Below are 25,229 nucleotides of genomic sequence, written 5' to 3' on the forward strand. Positions count from 1 at the left end.
ACCTGTATAGATCTGCTAGATGATTCATGTATGCTATATGGGGGTTATTTCATGTATGTTATATTTGCAGCAGCAATATTTCTTACATGTTCACAGCAGCATGTTTTGGATGTATTGGCAGTAGAAAGTCTAGGTACTTGTTCTGCCGCAGCAGCAGCACCGAAGCAAATCTATTCCGCCAAGACCAAATACATTAACATTATCATGCACATTATCATGCCAATCTCTCCAAGATTTGTCATAACAGACATAATATTAATTACCAATGTTTAAATATACTACTGTTAAAAACTTTAGGGCTTGGGATTCTGACTAAATTTTCTATTGTAATATATTTTTCAGCTGTTTTTTTCTCTCACTCTGTGATGGCAAAGTTGAATTTTCGGCAGCCAGTGGCCAACTTTGGTAAATTTATTTAAATAGCCTTAATCTATTATAATATATGAGATTTCCATTTTGACCACCCAGGCTGATATACATCCTCATATGAATCAACATTTGCAGCACTGATAATTGTAATATGCTGATGTGTTGCTCAAGTAACATTTCTTTTTATTATCAATCTTAAAAATAAATCTGCTCCTATTATATTTTTATGAAATCATGATATTTTTTTTTTCAGATTTATTTGATGAATAGTACATTCAAAAGAACAGCATTTATTTTAAATAGAAATCTATTTAGAAACACATTATAAATGTTGATTTCAGTGATTTAGTGTATGCTGTGCTAAATAAAATATACTGGTCCCAAACATATTGAATGGTAGTGTATATTGTCAGAATTTTGCCCAATGGCAACATTTACCATTGTAAATCTAACAAATTCTGTCTGGTAATCAAGCACTCTGTAAAAGCTTCATCTCCTCTACCATATACTCTTACAGTGCTGCCACTAGCTAATTATTGTACATCCATCACTTTGGCTCACTGCCCAACATTTAGCACCTTCTCCATCCAAAATCCTAAAATAACAATGCATCCAGAACACTGTTATGCTGCTGAAAATGAACAAGAAAAAATCAAGTATCTCTCATGTTTAAAGGGGTCGTATGATGCAATTTCAGTTTTTCCTTTCTCTTTGTAGTGTTACAAGCTGTTCATGAATAGATAAGATTCCATAAAGTGGCAAAGACTACAACCCAAAGAGATATACTTTATAAAAGTTAAAACTTGTCCATGTCCTCCTAAAATGGCTCGTTCTAACATGCCCCCACATCTCTATGTCACGTTGTAGGAAGATTTGCATAACACCGCCCAAATGTTCACCCAAAGAAAGAAGATGTAACTTTATTGTTGCTGCCACCACCGCCGACAAGTTGTGGAGACGCTATGTGTTTCGGTGTGAAAGAGAAACTACTTTGTTTGGTCTTCCAAAAGAGGACACAACTAGAAATCAGTGGTTAAGTTGTATTTACAACAGTGTTCCAGAACAGTTCAACACAAATATTCAGATGTATGAAGCATATTTTATGGAGGACTGTTGTCCTGATCCTGGGATGGTAGACTACAATGCCAATGTATCCTACTCATCAGATTTTCCTACCAGAGTTGCGCACATCAATATTGCGTCCTTTTTCTCATGCTGAATTACATTTAAAATATGTGCATCACTTTAAGAGTAGGTTTAGGGTTGGGGTAGGTGAAGACATTAATAAACCATAGACAACATTTTTCGTTGATTAATTGTGTACTACCTACTGTTTTAATGGAAGGTAGCAAAATCTAAAAGGGTAGCACAAATCGACAGAACACCGACTGACTCACAAACGGTATGTTTTCAAATTTAAAGGATTTGCCACTGATGATTGAAATGCGAGTTTTGAGTATTGTAGAGAGTAGTGCTTGTTGTTTGTCATTTCTCCGATTACACATCCATACATGGTTTTATGTTAACGTGCCACAACGCAATGTGTAAAACAAACAGTAAAAGTAATTATAATCCGGTTTCTAGAGAACAGTGATTGGTTGAGGCAGCCTCTCCAAGAGGATGGCAAATATTTAACATACCTGTAATCACATGTGACAGTTGACAGGCACTTCCTGTCCAAGACAATGCTGTCACTCAGTCACAGCCTCGTGAGGAGAGCCAGGCCATTGAATATCAAATTGATATAAATAATATTTTCCCTACTTTGACTCATATGGGTTAAATGAGAACACTCAGTGGAGAGACATCTGCCCCTCATCTCGCTGACTCTTGCACATTATTAAATATTAAATACTCTGTAGTAGAAGAACATGTCCCCAAGTGTGCTATTTTATATCACAGTCCACTCAAAATAGACATTTGCCACTTGTGATGTCATTACAAAACCCCATGAAATCTTGTTGTAGTCTTCTCTCTTGTGTGACATGATTTCTTATAGAAGCTTTAAGTTAGGACTGAACCTATATATATATATATATATATATATATATATATATATATATATATATATATATATATATATATATATATATATATATATATATATTTATCATCCATCCATCCATCCATCCATCTATGCATCAGCCTTTAGTACTTGCTACTTCCTTTGCTAGTCAAAGTACCTGGTATTAAGGATGACATTACATATATACACAGACTCTTTTCTGCATTTACTATAGTCAAAACCATCAAGTTAAGCAAAGGCAATTACAGCATTCATTAACAAAGTCATCAACTGATTTTTTACAAAGTGCTAGGTATGCATCAATAGCTATGTTTACATGTAGACAAATAATATGTTTGTAATCAGATTGATGGCTCAATAGGACTGAAAAGCTTTCGTGTAAATGTCTCAATTAATCTGTGCTCATCCAAATGAAATTTCAATTGGATTGGAAGGAGTGGTGTAAACCTGGAATAATCTGATTATAAGAGACATTCTAAACTTCTGACCATCTAACCAACCTAAATTTGTGCTTTTATCAAAGTTACACAATAAACTTTCACATAGACATTACTACTTTAGTTTTACTGATGTTCATGCATCCAGACATTTCCTGACCCAAGGCAGAATATTTTGTTTGAGATGCCTGATAGGTCATTTTATTTAATACATATTTTCACAATGCAATACATTGAAGTTTCTTCGGAGGAATAATTTCTTCTCGTTTTATATTGAAAACAGTCACTTGTTGGTTACAGGGTTTAATTACGCTTGGCTAGTTATGCTTTTAACACACCAACAACTGGATAAGGGACCTTTCAAAATTCTCTAGGGCAATTGCTTTATAAATTTCAATTAGCATGCTAATATAACCATATTGAATACCATTGTAGTGTAACTGCATATAATGAGGCTCATAGAAAACAATAACAACAACAAAAACAGGCACACTTGTGAAAAAACATGAGTGCATAACATGAAAGCTAGCAGCTGTTCCATTGCTGATAAAACAGGAAAGTATTTAGATGGGGACTGTTTTCATTTAGCAATGTGGGTGACAGGGTAAAACACGCCCCACGGCATTGCATTACTGAGACCTAACATGGCAGAAAACGAGTGGGTGGTCATAGTTTTAAGAGGAAATTGAAAAAGAGTGACAGTGGTACCACCTCAGGAAAAAGAACAACAACAACACATCTTTGGTATATGACTATCTTTGTCTGTATTCTGCTTCTAACCTTAATCCAGAAGTGACAACACATATCTTCTTACATCTCTGTTTAATTTATCTTATTTTTCTGAGCAGCAGAGTAGCCTATTGATAATAAGAAGATGCTTTTATTTACTTGAGTCTAACTGCGGATTAGACAAGGCTTCAAATCTGCATATGAATACGTTGATATTTTTCTCCTAAGCACGTAAGCTTATTTTATTGCTGATTTTCTATGATGTTATTTAAAATTACTTTATATATTTAAAATTGTTTTTGCATTTTATTGGTGACATGGGAAGTGTGGGTTGTGGGGACATTGCTCATTATTATTATTTTTAACTCACTATCAATGCATACGAATATGCCTACTTTCATATATGTAGCTTGGACGCTTTTCAGCACTGAACTCATTGTCTTATGTCTTCCAGTTTGTATTTCCACAGGGTGAAAATAAGGTCGTGAAAATTTATGAATGAATCGCTTGTTTTAAAATTTTCCCGGTACAATGCACATGACAACTTTCGTTAACTAAAAATTTTCCTGATCATTTACTCACCCCACCCCCATGTCATCCAAGATGTCTTCTGTCTTCAGTCATAAAGAAATTAAAGTTGTGAGGAAAACATTCCAAGATTTTCCTCCATGTAATGGACTTCAGTGGTAGACATCAGGTTCCAAATTGCAGTTTCAATGGACTCTACACAATCCCAGCCGAAATTCATGCATTATGTAATCATGTTGGAAATGTCATAAGCAGTCAGCTCTTTGACTGTGAACTCCGGTCCAAAAAGGTAGGGTAGGGCAGAGCAAAAAACTCCATCCTTTAAGCAGTGATGCTATAGAATTATACAGAGTTACTGCAAAGACTGAAGTTCAAAGTCAGTATTCCAAAGATGGCTGCACACTTGTTTCTTTGAAAAGGTCTGTAAAATGCAAAAAAAAAAAAAGAAAAAAAAAGAAAGAAGAGGTCCGAATTCATATTATTTGAAAAACACCCGGAAAGTATGACTTACTATTTCTACCAAGATTGTGGAGTGTGTATTCAATGGACACTTTACTGTAACATGGAAGATGTAATACATCTAAATTTTATTTATACTACCAATATTCATACTATATAGAGCAAAATTTTTAACTGCTGTGAAGTGTCAAACCAAATACCTTCTAGTAAGTATGTTATATTGGACACAGTGCAGGCCTATATACTCTACTGTCAATTGCACAACTAGTGATGTTGTGGCATCATCCATGGAGGAAGCAAACCGCTTTTTGAGAAATTTCATAAATTGATGGTCAATTCTTTTAAGTAGGCCTATTTTTTTTGCCAGAACATTTTTAAGTACACCTTTAACATAATATTAGCCTGAAATTAACATAAAACAGCACTTTCTTTCATTCATACACACGCATGCAAATACAGACAAACGCATAGAAATCTTATAAGAAACGCGCACTATTTTTAGTGCGCCTTTTAAGCAATAACAGTGTGGGGTGAAACCTCCCGATGATTCCCCAAAACGCGCTGCTTGCGAAGGGTAAAACCTGGTAGGTTGTCTCTTTGAATCAGCGCTGCAGCGGTGATGTGCCCGCGAGCACAGACGGTTTTACAACCATTTCCACCTCTGCAGTGGGTAACTTCAACCACACGCGCGCGCTCAACAGCCTCGCACGCGACACGTCATTCAGCATCCACACTCTCCTACAGACTGTAGATCCCACGCTAAAGTAAAATATCCAAAATTTCAGAAATTCCAAAAATTCAACCCACTATATTTCTGAGAAACTTTTTACTTTTCTTCCCACACACAGTGCTTTAATAGAGGCCATCGTCAGACCTGTTTTGGGTTACTTAACTGCTCAATTAACTATATAGCCTAGAAGAACTTTTGATTAATAATTATTTTGGGGAAAAATACATCGATTTCTGACTGAATTTATGGCCAACGACAGATATTTAACAGACTACAAAAAAAAAAAAAAAAAATCAAAATTACAACCCATACATAAAAGGTCTGTTCACAAATACAAACACTTTTTAGGGGTAACTAATTAATCCTAAATATGGTAACATTAAATGTATTCATTTGTTTTAACAAATTACTGATTACAACAAAATATAATGTGAGCAAGATGTCAGTAGCCTGTCGCAAGCCTAATAACAAGCCCAATTAAGTCCAATAACACTAACAATTCATTTCGAGTCTGACATGACGAAAATAATAATTTGGCGTTCAGTAAGTCATATAAATTCAGTAACAGCTCAAGGATTCAAAAGTGTTTTGATTCTCAATAAAGAACCGACTCATTGGAATCATTTGCTCGAGAACCGGACTAAGGATATTGTATTATAGGCTATGTTTTTGACTGACTTAAAGATCCGGCTCATAAGAGTTATTCGTTAAACACCGGTCGGGCTGTGTGTCTCACGCTGTAGAGATTCAGTGGCGGACGGTGTTGCGGTGCATGGCAGGATACACACACTGTCAGAGTATTTCACTACGGTGGTCCTTCTGCATCGGAGGAACAATGCAGATTCGAGAACCATTAATGGAGCCGAACGTCATGTAAATAATTCGGTTCCGCTTAGTTATTTGAAAAATGGAACATCCCAAGACCTGATATTTGGCTTCCTTAGAGATGGATTTTATTACATGCGCTCACGCTCGATCAGATAACGGGACGTAAAGATGGGGTTCGACACCAGTTGCTCTCTTTAAAATAGGTAAGGATGTATGCAGTAAATGTTACCTTTAGTAGCCTATATATCTCGCTCTGATACGGTAGCCTAAGTGATATTGCCAAAACATGGTGGCTCATACTCCTGTATTCATTTAAAAACATTTTCCGATTAAGTCCTGAGTGTGCCATTCTGGTTTAAGGTAAGGGGTGTTGGCTTTGTTTGCTCGTCATATGATTATGATTTTGGAGACGCGAGAGTGTTAAACTGTTCTTAGGGCTCTCAAACGGCAGTAAGATTGTTTTATAACCATCTTTACACTACCTACCTTGTCAAGAGGTCGTGCTGTTATTTTTCTCTAATGCTTGTGCTTTAACGTTTCACGAGTGATATTTCTAAAGACTTACGTCACGGCGAATGCGCACGTGCCCGACTGAAATCACCTCAAATGACTGAAGTTCATCAGTTCGAAACTGTTTTTAACAAGGAATGGTTTATGGTCATGCTCGCTTTTTTTGTTGGTTTGTTTTGTTACTTATTTATTTCTTTTTGTTGCTTTTTTTCTGGGATGTTCTGCAGCCTCTCCTGCTGAAGAATGACCCCCCCTCAGCGCCTTTCGGAATGCCGTTTCTCTCCGCGTGCGCAAGGGCCACGCGCCAGATGGCCACATCATAACCGACTGTGAAACTATTGCACTAAAGCTGGAGCTTAACTTTGCGGATCTGATGGTGAGTGACTTTAAGTACCTCCTTTATATTTATTTTATTACATTTTAAGACAGATTGTTACAAGATAAAACTTTGGTCGCTCTTCCTGTGTTGACAACACGCAAAAAAAAAAAAAAAAAAAAAAACTTCGGTGATGATATAAATCAACTGTTTTTTCTTTTTAGTTGAAATACCAGTGAATTGAGAGTTTCTCCCAAACAAATAGCCTATGTGTTTACGTGGCCATTAGCATTGATCTCAGGTGTGATATACGAAATTAAAGCGATGCAGCTGCAGAGAAAGAGGATCCATTTGTAGCAGTAACAGACGCTTGCTCAGTATCGCTGCACTGTTAAATAAACTTTATTCAATTACGTATAGATGCAATGTATTTGAATCTTTGAAAATGGTAGAGATTGTGTAGACGGGATTTAGTCAGAGGGTAACCGCACTGGTGGCTCTGGAAGCTGGAGAGCGCGTGCAATGAATATCAATTGTCATTGTTAGCTAATCATCAAAAAGGGCTGTGGCTTGTCCGTGGCGATCTTACTTTGTTTTCCGATTACACTGTTTTTATCTATGACAACACCAAGGTATACTCGTGGCGTGGATGGTGGTTTTAATTGTGCGTTATGACGTCTACATTGGCTATATGACGTCGGCTGTAGCCGCTTCCTCTTTTCAGATATCCAGCCAATCAAGTCACTGGTATTAGCCAACCAGGCAAAATGTTTTTTTTTTTTTTTTTTTTTTTTTTTCATCATACGGAAAGCACATAGGATCACTGCAGCACCATGGAGAGTGCCTTAAGCGCTTTATCTGTTTTAAGCACCAAGGACAGAGACCCGAATCAACTAGGCCTACAGTCAATGACAATGTCCGAAATTGACTTGATCTAATAATTTAAGAACATAGATCTGAGCAAGGGCATATGTTTGCCTTGAAAACAAGGACATATTGCAAGGAGGCAGGGGAAATGATTGAGATAAGATTAGAATCTTTGTAAACAAACCAGCTATTAAAACAGTGAATCACAGGATCAAATGGTGATGATGTTGAGAAACGTCATTTAGGGACGCACATCTGTGATGAAGAGAAAATAACATTTATTCCATTTTATCACATTTTGTATACTTTTCTCAGCCCCACAATATTATGACAGCTTACCGATTCTGTAATTTAGGGATCCTAAAATCTAGCCCAAGAGATCCACTTTCCTGCAGAGTTTAGCTCTAACCCTAATCAAACACCTATTTATTTTCTATATATTTCTTTATTTTAAAGAGGACCTATTATGCTTTATGTTATTTCACCTGTACTATGTAATATAGCTTTTTGTGCATGCAAATAATCTGCAGAGTTTAAAGGGAGTTAATTGTTTAAACAGAAAACATGTCTTAAACACCTAGTTTGTAGTCCTCACATTACTTCTGTAATGTAGCTATGTCCCCATGCATGTAATACACATGAGCAGACTGGGCTTTTCAGAAGGCGGGCTTTAAATAGAACACCAGTTAAAAAAATGTTCAGAAAGCAGGTGAAAACAGAATGCTTTTAAATGTAGTAAGCCACAAGTTGTTTCTTCTATTTATTCGAGATCTTCTTTGTTTCTATGTAGTGTCTTAGAAAGCTTCTACCGTTTTGAAATTAAGTGATTAGGACCACCCTGAAGATATTTAAATATTAATAGATATAAATAAATAAATAAATGGAAATTAAATATTGATTATTTCATTATCCTTCTTGTAGAGACCATGTAGGGGTGGAACAGAAGTTAAATTGGAAACATACATAACCTGGATGGAGGGTCAGTTGCACATCATTGCCTGTGTATGAAAATATATGAATGCTGCGAATGACCAATGAGAATCACGTTTTCCAGAGAGTCGTGTAAAATACAAAGTATGTTCTCCCCGTTGCCACATTATACATTAGACCTTGCAAAAGAGCTTTTTCAGATTACAGAGGACATGAAAGTGCAAGGGATGCGCAGAGCAGCTCTTTTAAACTGCACACAAGTGCACACTTTCCACAAGGATTACAGTGAAGATCATAGCTCCCTACCACCAACATTGCATATGAAAATTGAATTGCATACTGAAGTCAGTTTAATTATAGATCATATGGTAATTCATTTTAGTTGTCTACACGGAAGTGAAATTTTGAATATTAAACAGTATTTGTTGAAAGAATGCAAAGATGGTTGTTATATAATGAGTGTGTTACTGCTTTTTGTTTTGTGCTGTGTGTGAGAGTATAAGAGAGAGAAAATGAAAAAAAGAGAGTATGTGAGCAAGACTGTAGGCCTTCTGGATGCACATGCACGTGACTTTTATACATTGCACTGTGTATGTTTGCAACATTTGTCTACATGTCTAAATGTGAGTGCATAGTTGGTATATGTTTATGAATATATCTGTAAATGCCTGCAACAAACAAAGCAGTCATATTCTGTTGGAGAGATGAGTCTGTGCACTGGAGCAGACTGATTGACCAAGTTTTGTCTCCAAGATAGGCATGCTCACTGAGGCACACAGAAGGAGAAGCCAAGAACACTCTTAATGCTTAAGATGCATCAAAGACCTAAATACGGAGGAGTCATGACAATTTTTATAACACCAATTTAATATCAAACGAACAAGTTTTATGAGATTGAACGCTTTTAGCTTTGTAGAATGTTGTAAAGGTGCTGTATTGATCAATTAATTCCAATGCCTCTTTAAATGTCAGTTTCTTCATATGACTGTGTGAAAAGTGTCAATCACAATGACTCCTGAGCGTACAATGTACCCCTAAACGATTAAAGGGCCATAGTCTGATGCTTTTTTGCTAATTTTTCTTAAATTTTTTCTGCATCCACATGAAACCACAAAAGTGACACAAAACAATGTAGTATACATTCCAGACCAGTAAATGGCGCTATAATTCTGCCACAGAGATACACTAAAAACAGAGAAGAAGATTTGGACTATGCCCATAAACCTTGCGGATGGTATACAAATGAACATGGAACAATATATTTATTGATCTGTGTTAATGTTAGGTAAAACAAAGACAATCGTTCAGTGTTTGTGTTGGTTGCTGTTACGTGATGTAGCGGTGTCTGACTAGGGGCAAGATGTGAACTGATGATTTCATCGTTTCAGAAAATATATGGATTCGCTAGTGTGACGTTTTCAAAATTTTTTCCACTCTGGGACCCAGGTTTTAAAAAAATATCAGTTTCAATCTCCAAAAAACATCCGTGTAGACAAAATGCCTATGCAATAAAAAATTTATGCATAAACAGCTATATGCGTCTCCATTTTGATGGGGGCTAAGTGACAGCTGCAAGTTTTTTTACTATTGTTCACTGCTTGTGCACAGTTATCAAAGGCACGAGTGCGTGTACAGTCGTGGGAAATGTGTTCGGCAGTTAAAGACACGATGCGTGTTTGATTGATCAAATTATGCAGCCTTGGTAAGCATAAGGAGCTTACTTCAAAAAATTTTACTCACCCCAAACTTTTGAATGGTAATGTATATATTTAGGAAGCAACTTTTGTCTGGAAAAAGACCATTTATAGTCAGTGAAAGGGGTGGTTGGTCAAAGAGCTTGAAGATTGGGCACAATCTCATGAAACTGCCATAGATGGGTGGATGAGCAATGGAGTGCATGTGTAATCACCACAGACATCCGATGGAGTTTATTTTTACCCATCCCTAATGAAAGATGGTATTTTGGCCTGATATTTTGAGATTTCTTACAAGTGAAACCAATGTTGCCTACAAGAGCGTTGGCAGCTCTTCTGATATCAATTAAAACTATAAAAGAGTGACAACATAAACGCTTTTACTCAGGCCTTGTCATGGGCTGTCCAGTATAAAGTGCAGAACAAAGAAGTGGAGTCTAAGAAAGTATTTTTAATAAATCCACAGGGAGAACAGAACAGCAACATAGGCACACAACAATAGCAGACAAAGAATCTGAGCAAACACAGGGCTTAAATACACGGGAACATAATCAAGATGAAAACAGAACAGGTGTGGAGCCGATTAACAATTAAGGGAAAAAAACAAACTAGGGTGTTAATGCAGGGGAACAGAAAACATTGAAAACTAAACCAAAATGGAACAGAACAGAACATAAATGTGACAGGCCTAAACCATAGCGTGAAAATCCTTTTTGTTTCTTTTTTCTCTTTTTCCTGTAGTGAGGTGACACTGATTATATCTTTATTTAATACAGACTCTGACTATAGCAGGCCCCAAAGCCTTGATAACCATTTTATGGGCACGTTGTTTGAAATTACTTCCTCTGCTTTGGGGCACTAATGGAGTTGATATTAATCAGCATTAACTTTCAGTGCAATAGTGGTTTGATGTCTTAGGGCATTAAAGCTACAGTATCTTTGCTGAAGAACTGAGGTCAAAGGATCAATAATGTGACGCTGAGTGATACTTTATGGGAAACTGATTAATGAGTAGCAATTGTGCTGATGTCACCTTGGATTGAGGCAGACATGCACTCTCTGAGACAGGGCGTAATGCTAAATCATAAAATATAACCAGGATTTTAGGGTTACATTTGTTTTTGTTTTATGATCATGTGTCAAATTTAGATGTAACCGTCTTTTAGTTTTAAAATAACCAATCTTGTGCATAATAGCATTATGCTGACCTAAAAAATTACCAGTTCTGATATGTGCTATTCCTGAGCACATACAGCTGCCTGATTACTGTACTAAGTTATCTTTCACATATTATTGTGCTAATACTGTCAAAACAACACAAGGTTTACATATAAACACAGATGCATTTAATAAGAATCAGTGTATAAACTGTACAGTGAATTATATGTAGTGTTTTACTTTATATTTGTTCATGTAGTTTCTTGAATGCTACTGCTAACTACACCTATCTGAAAAATAAATCAGTGTTTGTTTTATTTGTATATTATATATGTTGTATATGTTCTTATCTTATACTGTAATAACAAATATTAAATAATAACAAATATTTTTATCTTCATCCACTTTGGGCTAAATATCTGTAATTCTTTATTTTCTTTTATATTTTGCAATTCTTTTTTTTTTTTAAATAGGCAAATTAGTTTGGTTGTACTACTGTACTCACAAAACGTGCAAAATAATAAAACCAAAATGATGAAGAATTGTGATTGTCCTGAAAAAAAATCGGGATGTGATATTTTTGTCATATCGCCCACCCCAGCGCAGAGCGTTTTCAGTCTGTTGGAGTGTAAAGACATGCATGTACATCTGTACAGAGGGGAAGAATCCCTTCAGGCACACAACAAAAGGGCTCTTCGGGCCGGATGATAAAATAGACATACTGAAAGAGATTGATGCAATGGGGGCGTAGTCTTTGGCTCAAAGGGACAGTGCTCCTGTCTTGTATTGTTTTTCTTTCTTCCTGTCACCTTCTCCAGCTCTCCCTCCTTTTCTTTTATTTATAAAGCTAAAACTGTTTTAATGATCAGTTTCTTAAATCCAACATCTTTATCCATGTTGTGCATCCGTACTGCAGTGCATACTTTACCACTAAGAGACTGATTGCTACAATCACTACATGAACAAAATGATTTTGCTTAAATAAGAGTCTGCAAATATTAGAACCAGAGACATACGTTATCTGTATGCATTAATAAAAACATACAGAAGCAAATTTGAAGACTGATCCTATTATGGAAATGCATATACAATATACAGATTGGTGTTTTTTTATCATTTGACATGCAATTTTATTTCTAATTTTTTCATCTGATTTTATTGACAGGATTTAAAGAGGGTGCTGTCCTTTCCTCCATATCCAGGGGATTATTTGCACCCAGTGGTATATGCCTGCACTGCAGTGATGCTGCTCTGCCTGCTGATTTCTATCATGACATACATTGTACACCACAGGTATATGCTTTTTTCTGTAATTAAGCTGAACAAGAGGCATAACAAGTGGCACTGTTTACAAGCTTTAAAGTATTATTGTAAACTGATAAGTTACCAAGCCTAATTTTGCTTTTGAAATTAATTAATAGTTAAATAGACACTTGTCAACAAATATCTTTAGGCCTTATTTGCATAACATAATAGGTTTGTTTTGGTCAAGTGTATTTCTTCAGCTGAATTTCAGCAATAAAATTTACTAGTGCAATTTTGTATTTTTAGTGCTGCCTTTTTGCATTGTTAAACTGCTTCAGTCAAAAATAGTTTAAAAGCTTTCCCCTATTCAAAACATGCCATTTGCAGCGCCAGTACTAACACTAAAAGATCACAGTAGGCAATGTTTTTGGGGCAGACTGCCACAATAGTGCTGTGATCCTGAGACAGACCGCTAATATTTATAGTATCATCACCCCTGACTGTCACAGATATTTCCAGTGAGTAATGCTTGCTCTGTGGAGAACGGGCCACTTCTAACCTTAGAGGGACAGTGCCAAATTTAGTGAGCTGCTCTACTTTGCAGACACTTTGCAGAAAGGGTCAAAAGATTCTTTAGTCATAGCATTGTACTTCAAGCGCAGTTACTTGTCCCCTTTACTAGTGAGCTGTTGATGTATTACTCATGGTGCAGCTCTTTCTTCATCTGAAGTGTGTGTGTGTGTGTGTGTGTGTGTGTCTACAGCATAATCCGAATCAGCAGGAAAGGATGGCACATGCTCCTCAACTTCCTCTTCCACACTGCCATGACGTTTGGGGTGTTTGCAGGAGGCATCAACCAGATCAAGTTCCCTGTGATCTGTCAAGTGGTAAGTCTCCCAGTTCTCTACCCTGTATCTTTGGTCTGAGGGATCCACATTATTCATGCTCTGTGTCTGTGGCTCTCAGTTCACAGTCACTAGCATATGGCCTCTTTGACTCTCGAACTGGCATTGTTGCTATTTACTAAGAAACAGAGGGCTTTGTTTGACACGGCTGCCCAGTGTTGAGAAGCTAATGCACTGGGGTTTCTAGGATAGGATTGCCATAGCCTTTCAAATTGTAGCGCTTATGCCTTCATAACAGATAATTTACAGCCTGGACCAGTGAGTTAGATTAATTTGATTATGTTTATAGCTGCACGCTTATTAAACATATTTTAGTTAATAACAGCAGTTGATTCACTTTCAGTAAAGCTTCAGAATGAAAAGCATCAGATTTATGACTGGAAGCATAATGAGCATAAATTACAGATGCGCCTATACATATACAATACAATATCTACAATATAAATGACTGTCTTTCGTCAACAAAAAATTATATATGATCTGTCTATCAGTCTATTTTGTTTGGTTTGTTTGTCATTTTTTTAACTTTTCTTTTGTAGTTACAATTACATTTATCCACCCTTTTCCTAGCTGCGTTTTAAATTATGGGGGGCACTTCCACATTATTTTCCTCCTTATTATTTGTATTTAACTGTAACAATATGAAAAAAAAAGACAACGTACTGCATATTAGTGGTCTGCTCTCCAAATTTATTTTATGTTATCCCATAAATAATTAACTGGAATCCATTAGAATCTCTTGTTTTTCTCCACAAATCCTCACTACTCTTTCCAGGTGTTCACACAGGTGTTTTAAAATGTAATTTATAATCCCTATCATTTGTGTTTATTGGAATATTTCTAAAGGAGGTAATTACACTATTTGTTATCTATTAAAATGATGGAAATCACCTTGAAATATTATAACTCATTGTTATTATTAATGAACATTTTTGATTAAGGCAAAGTATGTTATATTATATAGACATACAGTGGATATAGAAAAGAATCACCCCCGTTTGAAATAAAATAATAAAAATTAGTTGGTGTTATAGCTTACTTGGATATTATAAGTAAATACAACTGGATAAAATAAAAACGGTGTCTGTCTTCATTTCAGGCTGCAAAGCACCAAAATGTGATTCTTTTAAAGGGGTGATACTGTGATTCGTTTCTATATCCACTGTATAATGCTACAATGATATTTAACATGATTTAGCATGATATTGTTGAAGAATTTATCAGTCTTTTGGGGTTATTCAAGGCATGTTTAAAGTAATTTATTATTGCTTTTACAATTTTAAATTTCCTTTTAATGATCGATGGTTGAAGGGTGAGTGAAATAATATAATTTTTTTCGGATTTCAGTTCGTTTCAATTCTACTTTCTTTAAGTTCAGATCACAAATCTGTTTCCTGTTTGCTTCAAAATAAATTGCTCAAATTAAATTTAGGAACTGAATTGGTGTTTAAAAAGGAATTCTCACTACATTCTGAACTGATGCACAATACTGGAAACTAAACTGTAACTGTGTGTAAACATGGCTGACTGAGGAAGTTTGATTGAAGGAAACTGTTATTAAGTTGATCAACACCAAATGTAGTGTTTACATAGCTGTGCTAATTGTGTATGTGTAGAGATATGGATTTTATGGAAAAATGTAGATGATTGATTTTGATGTGCAGTACAGTGCCCTCTCAAACAAGCAGGCATGGGCCAATGCCCAAGTTGTGGCCATCAGAAGGAGGGAGTCACACCTTGACAGATGCAGCTAAATTAAATCTAAATCTGAAAAATTTTGTTGGATTGTGGAAAATGTATATAATGATTAATGTTAAATGAAAAATTTACAACTGTAGCAAACTTTGTGAGAATTTGTAGTTCTTCATATATCTTTCATAGTTTCTGTAAAAAACAAAAACAAAACACTGACACAAAAGATACACTACTGTTTAAAAGTTTGGGGTCAGTAGGATTTCTATTTTCAATTAAAATTAATGTTTATTCAACAATAATGCATTAATTTGATCAAATGACCTTAAAGGTATTTGTAATGTAAATTACATTTTAAAATATAGTAAAATAGAAAACAGGTATTTAAATTGTAGTAATATTTGAATATTACTGTTTTATTATTGGATCAAATTAATGCAGCCTTGGTATAGGCATAAGAGACTTCTGTGATTTTTTTTTTTTTTTTTTACTTTAAAAATCATAAAAATAAAAAAAACTACTACCACTTTTGAGTGCTAGTAATTTGAATCTGTAATTCTGTAAAACTGCTTCTAGGTTTTAGGGTTTTTAAGGTCAGTATGTTTTGACAGGTGTGAATGTTTGCTGTTATGGAAGATTTAGTTGATTTTGAGACCTGTATGAAGTGTTTTGGCGCTTAACTGCTGTCTCAAGTTGGAAAAGACAATTGTGTATGAGTTGTATATTTTGTATTGAGTACACTTGTCTGGTTTCTGAAAGTGTTCTGTATTTATGTGACAGTTTTTCCTTACGTTTATTTATAAAGTATTTTAATTTTCCTAGATATAAACAAAAAAGTGAATTTCACATTCGCTTTTTATACATTTATACGTTTTCTGAAAAAGCATGAGAGACATTCATAGCACATAATTTACATCCAGTTCCCCAAATAAATGTCATTTATTTTATATATGAATGGATGGTTGGGTGGGTTTGATGCAGTATGTGCACTGGAGCAAAGAGGACAACAGCATGACCTCACTGTCTGAGGAGGATTACCTAAAACTCCCCCTCAGTACATCCTTCCTCACACACCATGGCGGCTAAACACACACACACACATACATACACACTGCTGCTTTAGTTTTCTGTGCCAGTCTGCTCTTTGTGAGTGAGCTTTCAATGTTTAATGTTTCATCTTGTTCATTGACAGGTTGGCATTATCTTGCACTACTCCTCCCTTTCTAGCATGCTATGGCTGCTCTTCACTGCCAGGAATATTTGTATGGAGGTGTCCAAGGCTCCACCCATACCTCAGGACCGGGACCTTCCCCACCAGCCACGCCCTAAAGCCACCATTTTCAGGTACACAACATGAAGGCTTATGAATTTACTAAAGGTTGAGAATTCTGATTCAGTAGTGGTTCTTCTTTAGAACTGAATTTGTTTATTAAAAAAAATTGTATTTAAGATATTTAGATTGATTGATTAAAAATACATACCCAATAAATGCAACAATAAATACTATAGATTAATTAAAAAGTAATAGTAAAACATTTTAAAACGTTAAGCTGATAGATACAATAAATAGACCACCATTCAAAGGTTGGGATCAGTAAGATTTTCAATGTTTTTCAATGTTTTTCAATGTCAAGTCTTTTATGCTTAGCAAAGCTGCATTTATTAATCAAACATACATTATTATTGTTATCAATACTGAACACAGCTCTGCACAATTAGACAGTGCTGCTTAATATTTTTGTGGAAACCATAATAAATTTTTTTCAGGACTCTTTGAATAGAAGTTACAAAAGAACAACATTTATTTGAAATATAGATATTTTGTAACATTTTAAATGTGTTTACTTTCACTTCTGATTTTACTTCTGAATAAAAGTGTTCTTTTTTTTTTATCGACCCCAAACTTTTGATAGTAGTGTATATTTTGCTCTTTTAATTGGTATGCCATGTATTTGTTGTAAGGCAAACAAAATGACATTCTTACGGTTCACATCTCAGACAAATTAACTTAATTAGATATGAAATTCCTTGTAAGACAAAATGAAAATCATTTTTTTTTGTCTTTTTTCCACCCTCATCTTGTCAGGTTTTATCTGGTCAGTGGTGGAATCCCTCTAATCATAGTGGGTGTTACGGCTGCTGTTAGCTTGGATAACTACGGTAGCAGAGATGATGCCCCTTAGTAAGTATCATATTTCCTGGTAGTGTCCAGATAGCTGTCAGATGTAATATGTGTATTTTGTTTTTAGTAAGCCAGTAAAAATCACAAATGTCACTGATTCCGGGAAATGGATCTTAATTAAAGCTATAAATTACCATGAGGTCCGTAATTAGATCTACAGTGGTAACAACACTGCCAGTTTAATCATTGTATCTGTCTGTGTTGCAGCTGTTGGATGGCCTTGGAGCCCAGTCTAGGTGGCTTTTATGGACCCACTGCCTTTTTGGTCTTGGTAATGTGCATCTACTTTCTGTGGACATTCGTGCAGCTTAAGCAGCACCCGGAGCGCAAGTATGAGCTCAAGGCTATGACCGAAGAACAGCAGCGTTTAGCATTAGCTGAAATCAGGCACTGTCACGCCATCAGCGGAGAGCCAGGTGAGCATGGTGATCACACTGGCTGCACAGCCATCACAGCCTCCATGTTGGCCAATGAACACTCTTTCAAAGCTCAGCTGAGGGCCACAGCCTTTACGCTGTTCCTCTTCCTGGCCACCTGGGTTTTCGGAGCACTGGCCATATCACAGGGCCATTTTCTAGACATGATCTTTAGTTGCCTATATGGAGCATTTTCAGTCACATTGGGGCTTTTTCTGCTGATTCAGCACTGTGCAAAACGTGACGATGTGTGGCACCGTTGGTGGGCCTGTTGCCCCAACAAACCAAAGGTGGAGGTCAATGGAGAAGCGGCGGGGAACGCCACCCCCCCAACTCTAAGTCACAGCCATAATCCGTCCCATGGGCAGAACCAAATCCACTGCCAGATCGACTCATCTTGCCTGGGTAAACCTTTGCTTTCCCCACACCTACACTCCCCTTTGCCGCACTGCAAATTGGATACACTGCCCTCCACCCAGAACCACACGAGCACCTGCTGTGCCACCCTTCACAGTCCCTCCTCTTTGACGACCCTCCCGCAGACCCTCCCTGATGAACTGCCCAGACCAACCCTTCCCCTGCAAAGCTGCTTGAAGGACAGGTCTAAGTCTCGCTCCTTCAATCGACCTCGGCCCTGCCTCAGGGACTATTCTTACCACATGACCTCCACCAGCATGGACGGCAGTGTGCACAGCTCCCACCTGGACAGCCCCCACAGTGTGCAGCTGGACAACCCTCTCACCTGCCACATGTCCCACATGGATACTCAACTCTCTTGTCACAGCCCCCACCTGGACAACCAGCTGCGCTGCCCCAGTCCCAGTCCCCACCTTGAGAACTTGGCCTCACACGGCCTTCACGATAGCCTCTCCTGCCATAGTGCACACTTGGACAGTCAGCTCTCCTGTCATAGACACATGTGCTGTGCCAAAGCAGACCCATTCTCGAGCATATGCTGCCATAAAGCTGACCCATTTGTCAGCCCTTGCCAGGCAGAGGATCCTGACACGGGTCTGCTGATGTACAGTTGCACAAAGATGGCCGATAAAGAGGATGAAACCATGCTGCACTTGGATATAACCCCTCCGAAGGTCACATTGTCATGCTCCCAGGCCACACTCAGCAGGAAAGGCACCCTCAGCCGGAGAGGGACACTGAGCCGGAACAATAGTCAGCAGGAGGACTATGTACTTACCTCTGATTCCACAGGTAACATTAGGACTGGACCTTGGAAAAACGAGACAACCGTGTAGGCCTGTAAATTATGTGCTAACCTGTTTCTCTCGCCTGAGCTAAACTACTGTGTAGTCCCAGGGCTGTTACCCAAAGGACCTCTCTTCTTTGAGCTAAGCTACTGTGTAGTCCCCCTGCTGTGACTTCCCCTTTAAAGAGGTTTGAACCTCTGCTTACCTCTTCTCAGACAACATCTCACGTCTCATCCCAGCTCCATTCTATTTGTCCTCTTGCCATTTTAATATTGTTGCAAAGATCACATGCCATACATTTTAATTTGGATGAACTTTTATAATCAAACTGATATTTGTACATGTGTTTTTGGGTATGGTAAAATAATGTTCAATTTTATTGTTATGGGTGTGTGTGTGTGTGTGTGTGTGTGTGTTGGGGTGGGGGGTGGGGGTCTATTTAGTAGGTGAGAAAGATCCGAGTGCATGTGTTTGTGTCTAATTGCATGACAACATGCCCATGTGTATATATATAGCAAGATTTCCATCCGTGTAAGAAAAGTCCTTTGTTTTAAAGCCAAAATCTTCTACATGTCTGTTTTGCCTTTTAATACAAAAAACAAAACAAAAAACAGTGAATCCAAAAGTATCACCATGTGTGAAACCACCAGCACTTAATTAGATTTTACACTTTTAGGGAAAACTGTGAATCACCACTAATGAAATTAAGAAGAATCAATGAACATATATGTGAGTTACAGTATATGTGGCAATGTACTGTAACTCACAGTTGAAGTGTTATGATTACAATTCAACTTTTAAAACTGAGATCTAACCCAAAGTACTGAGTAGTCTGTGATATGTGAATAATGGTATGTGGTTGTCACAACAAAGCTGTCATTTTTTTCCATCTGCAGACATAAAAACAGCAAACAAATAGGCTCCCTGTGTTTCCATGGTGACAAATCATGAGGAGAGGTGCCCGGGCAGAATGCATTTTGAACTGCACATGTGATGTATGCACATACAGTATTTAGTTACTGGCAATGAGGTGCAGATCAGTTCAAGTCAATGGCCTTACAGAACGTATTGGCTTTGTGTTGATCAAAAGTCTTACGTTGCACTAAAGCATTAAAGCATGTTCACCATAATGTTGGAAGCAATCATTTACATGCCTAACGAGATACATATAGCTACATATATTCAAGTTATTGACAGGAAAGCATCTTAGCTTACTGGAAACACTCATTGTTATTTATTCTGAGCCAAAAAAGAGTAATAATAAAAAATAAAAAAATGGAGGGCTTCATTTTCTACAGAAAGGATACTCATGTTGTTTATATCACTTTATATCACTCATGTTAGTTTATATCACTGTCACTATGAGGGCAAACAACCAGAATTTTGAATCAAGAAATGGATCAATTTATATGATGCAACAAGTAAGTAACTAAAGTGTGTCACTGTTTAATTATTCATTTTTGTTCAGTAAAACAATTGGTCTTCTTGTTGGTCTTCTTGTTTTCATTTAACTCAATATGTGATTTGTTTATTGAATTCTATATCTTAGATTTACTTGTTTTGTTTTGAATTAGCACACTTGATTAACAGTAAATTGGTGCAGATGCAACTGTCTTTTTTTATTAAACTTAATTTGTGGTTAGGTTTGCATATTCTATGTAATTCTTAATTTAAAAGGAGACAAACACATGATCACAGAAATCTGCTAATAGCTACATGTATCTATGTTCATTTAAAGGGATACTTCACCCCAAAATGAAACTTTTGTCATTAATCATTTACTCCCACATCGTTCCAAACCTATAAAAGTTTTGTTTATCTTCAGAACACAATTTCAGATATTTTGGATGAAAACCGGGAGACTTGTGACTGTCCCATAGACTGCCAAGTAAGTTACACTGTCAAAGTCCCGAAAAGTATGAAAGATGTCGTCAGAATAGTCCATCTGCCATGTAAAAATTTATAGCCTGAATGTAATGTAAGTCGCTTTGGATAAAAGCATCTGCTAAATGCATAAATTAAATTTTAATTAAAGTTTAAAACCTACAATGGTGTTACTGTATTTTTTACGGTATAATTCTGGAAAACCACAGCTGCCAGTTTTTTACCGTATATTTTTACGGATTATGTTTTACAGTGTGTTCTGAAGACAAAAAAAGCCTTTACAGTTTAGGAACGACATAAGTAAGTGATTAATGACAACATTTTCATTTTGGGGTGGAGTATCCGTTTAAGGAGTAATATAATTTTTTTAATACAATGTGATCGTATTTGTCTCATTTTGTTCTTAATAATATGTGCCATTTATTTAATCAGAATGCCAACTGAAGAGTAATGTGAAATATTTGGAAGATTCATGTTCCTGAGGCCAAGGAAAGTGTTGAAACAAATGCCTTTACTGTCACCCTTACCTAAGTGTTTAAACTAAACATTTCACTGTAGTTTCTGGAAGCATACGGCAACGGCTGCCGCGGATGCTATAGTTATTACAACTCACAATGATCAGAACATAAAAAACCACAAACCTACCTTTACTACAACCACAACTGAAATATATTTGTGTTATAGAGAATACAAAAATCACAAAAAATTTAAACCAAACTGGACAGAGTATGAAAAGGCTATTCTTTTATGAATTTCAAAAGGCCCACAGTTTGTATATTAAAATACATTATTCATGGATACCGAAGACATCACTTCTGCTAGGCTTGCTGCACATCTAAATAAGATTTAATAAACAATAATATATTAAAATAATAAATGACCTTTTGTGACGAGTGGGGCGGGGCAGAGAGCCGTGGGCTCCAAATCACTCCACCGGCCTTGCTCCATTCCCACGGCTCTCGGCCCTGCCCCACTCGTCACAATCTTTTACTACCATTTTCCACACTGAGCTTTGGACCTGATTGTATTTTTAGGACCCTAACACACGGCCACTAAACAGCGCAGATGTTAGAGTGAGTTATACTAGTTTTAAGGGAAATGAAACAGCACTGACATTCTCAACAACACTGAACAAAACGAGAGAAACACTCTCCGACAACAATCTATTTAGAAGACTTTTCAAACCACAAATCACCAACATTTTAAAAAGATTTTTTGTAGTACTTTAACTGTAACTGTGGCATTGTGGAAAGTAGGATATTCATATTGAATCGAATGAATCAATTCAAGAAATCTTGATGTCAAGTGCACAGAGTTTTGAAAAAGTATGAAAATGTAGTTGTGAGTTCAAGAAAAGAAATAACTAACCACCTTGTTCTTCAATGCAAATGTAGGCCTTTGGGCAAGACTTCCGATCCATTAGCCACTATAGGGAAATAACGAGAAGAAAATAAAACCAGTGTCTATTCATAATTAAGTTAATACATTTAAATAATATGGTAAAACACACCAATTTGCTGTATAAAGCAGCAAAACAGGCTGAACAGCTAAAATTAGCTGGACGTGGATGAGCCCTGAAGCCAGACACATAAAATTTACAAATGGCCGCACCCACTCTTACGGAAAAAATAAGGTTGATAAAGAAGAATAATGAAAAAATGCCTTTAAGCTTGTGCCTATTGTATCAGAAGGTATTGCACTTGTTTTGGAACAATGTAATAATTTTTTTATTTTGTAAAGGTGAAGGGGACTCAAGACCTACAAGACCTATCCCAAACAGGGAAATTGGTTCAAGACATATTAGGGAAGAATTCTCCTACTCTAGTTGATATTGCTGGTGTTCCTCAAAGCAGTTTATCATGAATTCATGCAGATGAACGTTAAGAATTAATAATAATAATAAACAACATAAAACCAGCCATCACATTTGAGTTTAAGATGACTTGAGGGACTTGTTTCGGTCTTTTAATTTTTTTAAGGTGAAATGGTTACTAAGAACTTTGTAGCAATGCTTAAGGGAACACTTAGATAATAAAGGAGGAATAGTTAAAAATGATAGACTTAAAGTTCCTTAAGTTGACCATTAAGTTTTTATCTTAACCTTATAACTATGGGATTTCTTATAGATTAAGGGCGTTCATGCAACCGGGCCCAGGGATCATGTTGCATTTTTACAAGTACAACCACACAATATATACATTTGCATGACATTAATATTGGCTACTGACCACTGAGTGTTTAACCAAATTAAAAAAATAAATTATAAAAATTAGATTTTTTATTTATTAATTTTTTACTCAAACTGTCCTTCACCAACCAACCCATGCTTCTTCAGATGTGTGTGTAGCACATGGATACAATTAAGCCCTCCCTTGAATCCTTGGAGGAAATGAAATTTGTCTAGCTTCCTGATTTACATTGTGTTGTGCTTTATCTTTACCCACACAACCAAGTACTGCAGTCATTTTTTGGTCAGTAAATGTGATTTGTGCTCTTACCTGACCTGAAGCTAGTCATTTTTTTTTTTACATTTGTCTTAATTTTCAATAAATGTATTTTATCACCTCACACTGCATTCCTGTTCTCTTGCTCTCTTTTTAGAGGCATCACAGTAGTGAGCAAAAATGCAATACATAATGCCCAAAGTTGCCTGAGTGCTTCCTTAACTAGATTCTCATTCTATCCATTCGCAGTGTTGTGTGAAGGCCAGTGCGCTTTGTCAAAATCATCCATGAATTCGGCAGGAAGAAAAGGCATCTCCTTTGCCTTGAGTTGGTCATGTGTTTATCGTGCCTACGTCTCAGCTCTTGCTGACAGTCTTCAGAGCTGCAGGGCCTGGACGATTGTTTATTCATCAGTCCTCCCCATTCTGCAGCTGATCCCTGCTCACGCATTCTGTTGTCAAGGACTCTGACATCATCTCAGAACTGTAGGAACCAAGAGATGATGAAGAACTGCTAGTATGTCCTTACTGAACCTGTATAGAAGTTTTTACCTCCCAACTAAACAGCTGTGAGAGGTTACCACTGGTACATGCTTGGAAACTTTTCAATGTTTTATACTGAACATTTGCTGCAACACTAAGTTGCCCACTGGGTTTATTGTGGTTATGACAAGAAGACTTCTTGAAACATAAAACAACCCTTTATGTTTAATTAAAGAGGAGTTAAGTCTACTTAGAAACATGTAAGAATTCAAATGAAGAAGAAAAGGAAAAGAATTAAGGGGCAAACATAGGTCATTCGTTAAAGTGGAAGGCAAACAGCAAAATGCATTCACACGGCTAAATTGGATTTAAGCAATGCTGGGTTCACTGAAAAACCCATCGGGTGCTGTTGTTAAAATGTTCTGTGGAGACGGGCACATTCGCTTCAGATCGCTTCAGAACGGCGCCGCTCCTCACTTCTGTCTGCTGGCAGATTTCATCACTCTCACTGAAACAGTCTTGATAGGCTCAGATCAGGAGACTTGCTGTCTGAGATGATGTGCTTGACCAGCTTGCATTTTGTGCTAAAACTGTGGCAGTGTTCATCTCGTAAAAAAATAATTCCAACTATAATAAGGATGAAATATGTGCATTGTGGTGATAATTTAACAATTTGAACGATTTAACGCAAGAGATTAATCACATATGAGATCTGTCTAAAATTAATAATTAAAACATAAAGTATTCCCAACATTGTTAGTGCATTTAGAGGTCTAGCACCCATCCCCCCCCCCCCCACTAAAGTGCAAACGCAAATCCCATTGGCTAGTGGTCACCTTTAACCATTTAACTCATTAGTGCAGCAGACACTACTGTGTAACTGAATGCTGTGCACTGGTTGGAAAATGTGAATGTGAAAAAGAATAGACTAGATTAGATTGACTGTAATGATGTTAAACAGATTTTACATTTAAGTACTTATAGCGGGTTCCTAATCTCTGACTTTATTATTGTCAGTTTTTTTTTTTCCACAGGAACACTGAAAGAACTCAAGCTCCACCGCCAGCTCATAGTTCTGTAAATTCAGTTTAATGTCCAAAATATGCATTTTCATGTAGGATGACATGGCTGCATCATTTAAGTGGGTTATTAATGAAGGAATTCAGCGGTTTCAAATCTTTTTTCTATTGTTT

The 25,229-nt window shown here is 36.7% G+C and overlaps 1 protein-coding gene across 1 annotated transcript; it reads left to right on the forward strand.

The window, feature by feature from the left end:
• Window positions 1-5,992: 5,992 nt before the first annotated feature.
• LOC128025765 (adhesion G protein-coupled receptor A1-like) lies at window positions 5,993-19,606 on the forward strand. The gene is made up of 7 exons (XM_052612293.1): window positions 5,993-6,309; window positions 6,844-6,992; window positions 12,747-12,874; window positions 13,590-13,713; window positions 16,616-16,767; window positions 17,510-17,605; window positions 17,813-19,606. The coding sequence occupies exons 2-7, from the start codon at window positions 6,990-6,992 to the stop codon at window positions 19,272-19,274; spliced, it is 1,965 nt and encodes a 654-aa protein (XP_052468253.1). The 5' UTR covers window positions 5,993-6,309; window positions 6,844-6,989; the 3' UTR covers window positions 19,275-19,606.
• The last annotated feature ends 5,623 nt before the right edge of the window (window positions 19,607-25,229 follow it).

Source organism: Carassius gibelio, chromosome A12, assembly GCF_023724105.1.
Source record: "Carassius gibelio isolate Cgi1373 ecotype wild population from Czech Republic chromosome A12, carGib1.2-hapl.c, whole genome shotgun sequence".
Taxonomy (NCBI): domain Eukaryota; kingdom Metazoa; phylum Chordata; class Actinopteri; order Cypriniformes; family Cyprinidae; genus Carassius; species Carassius gibelio.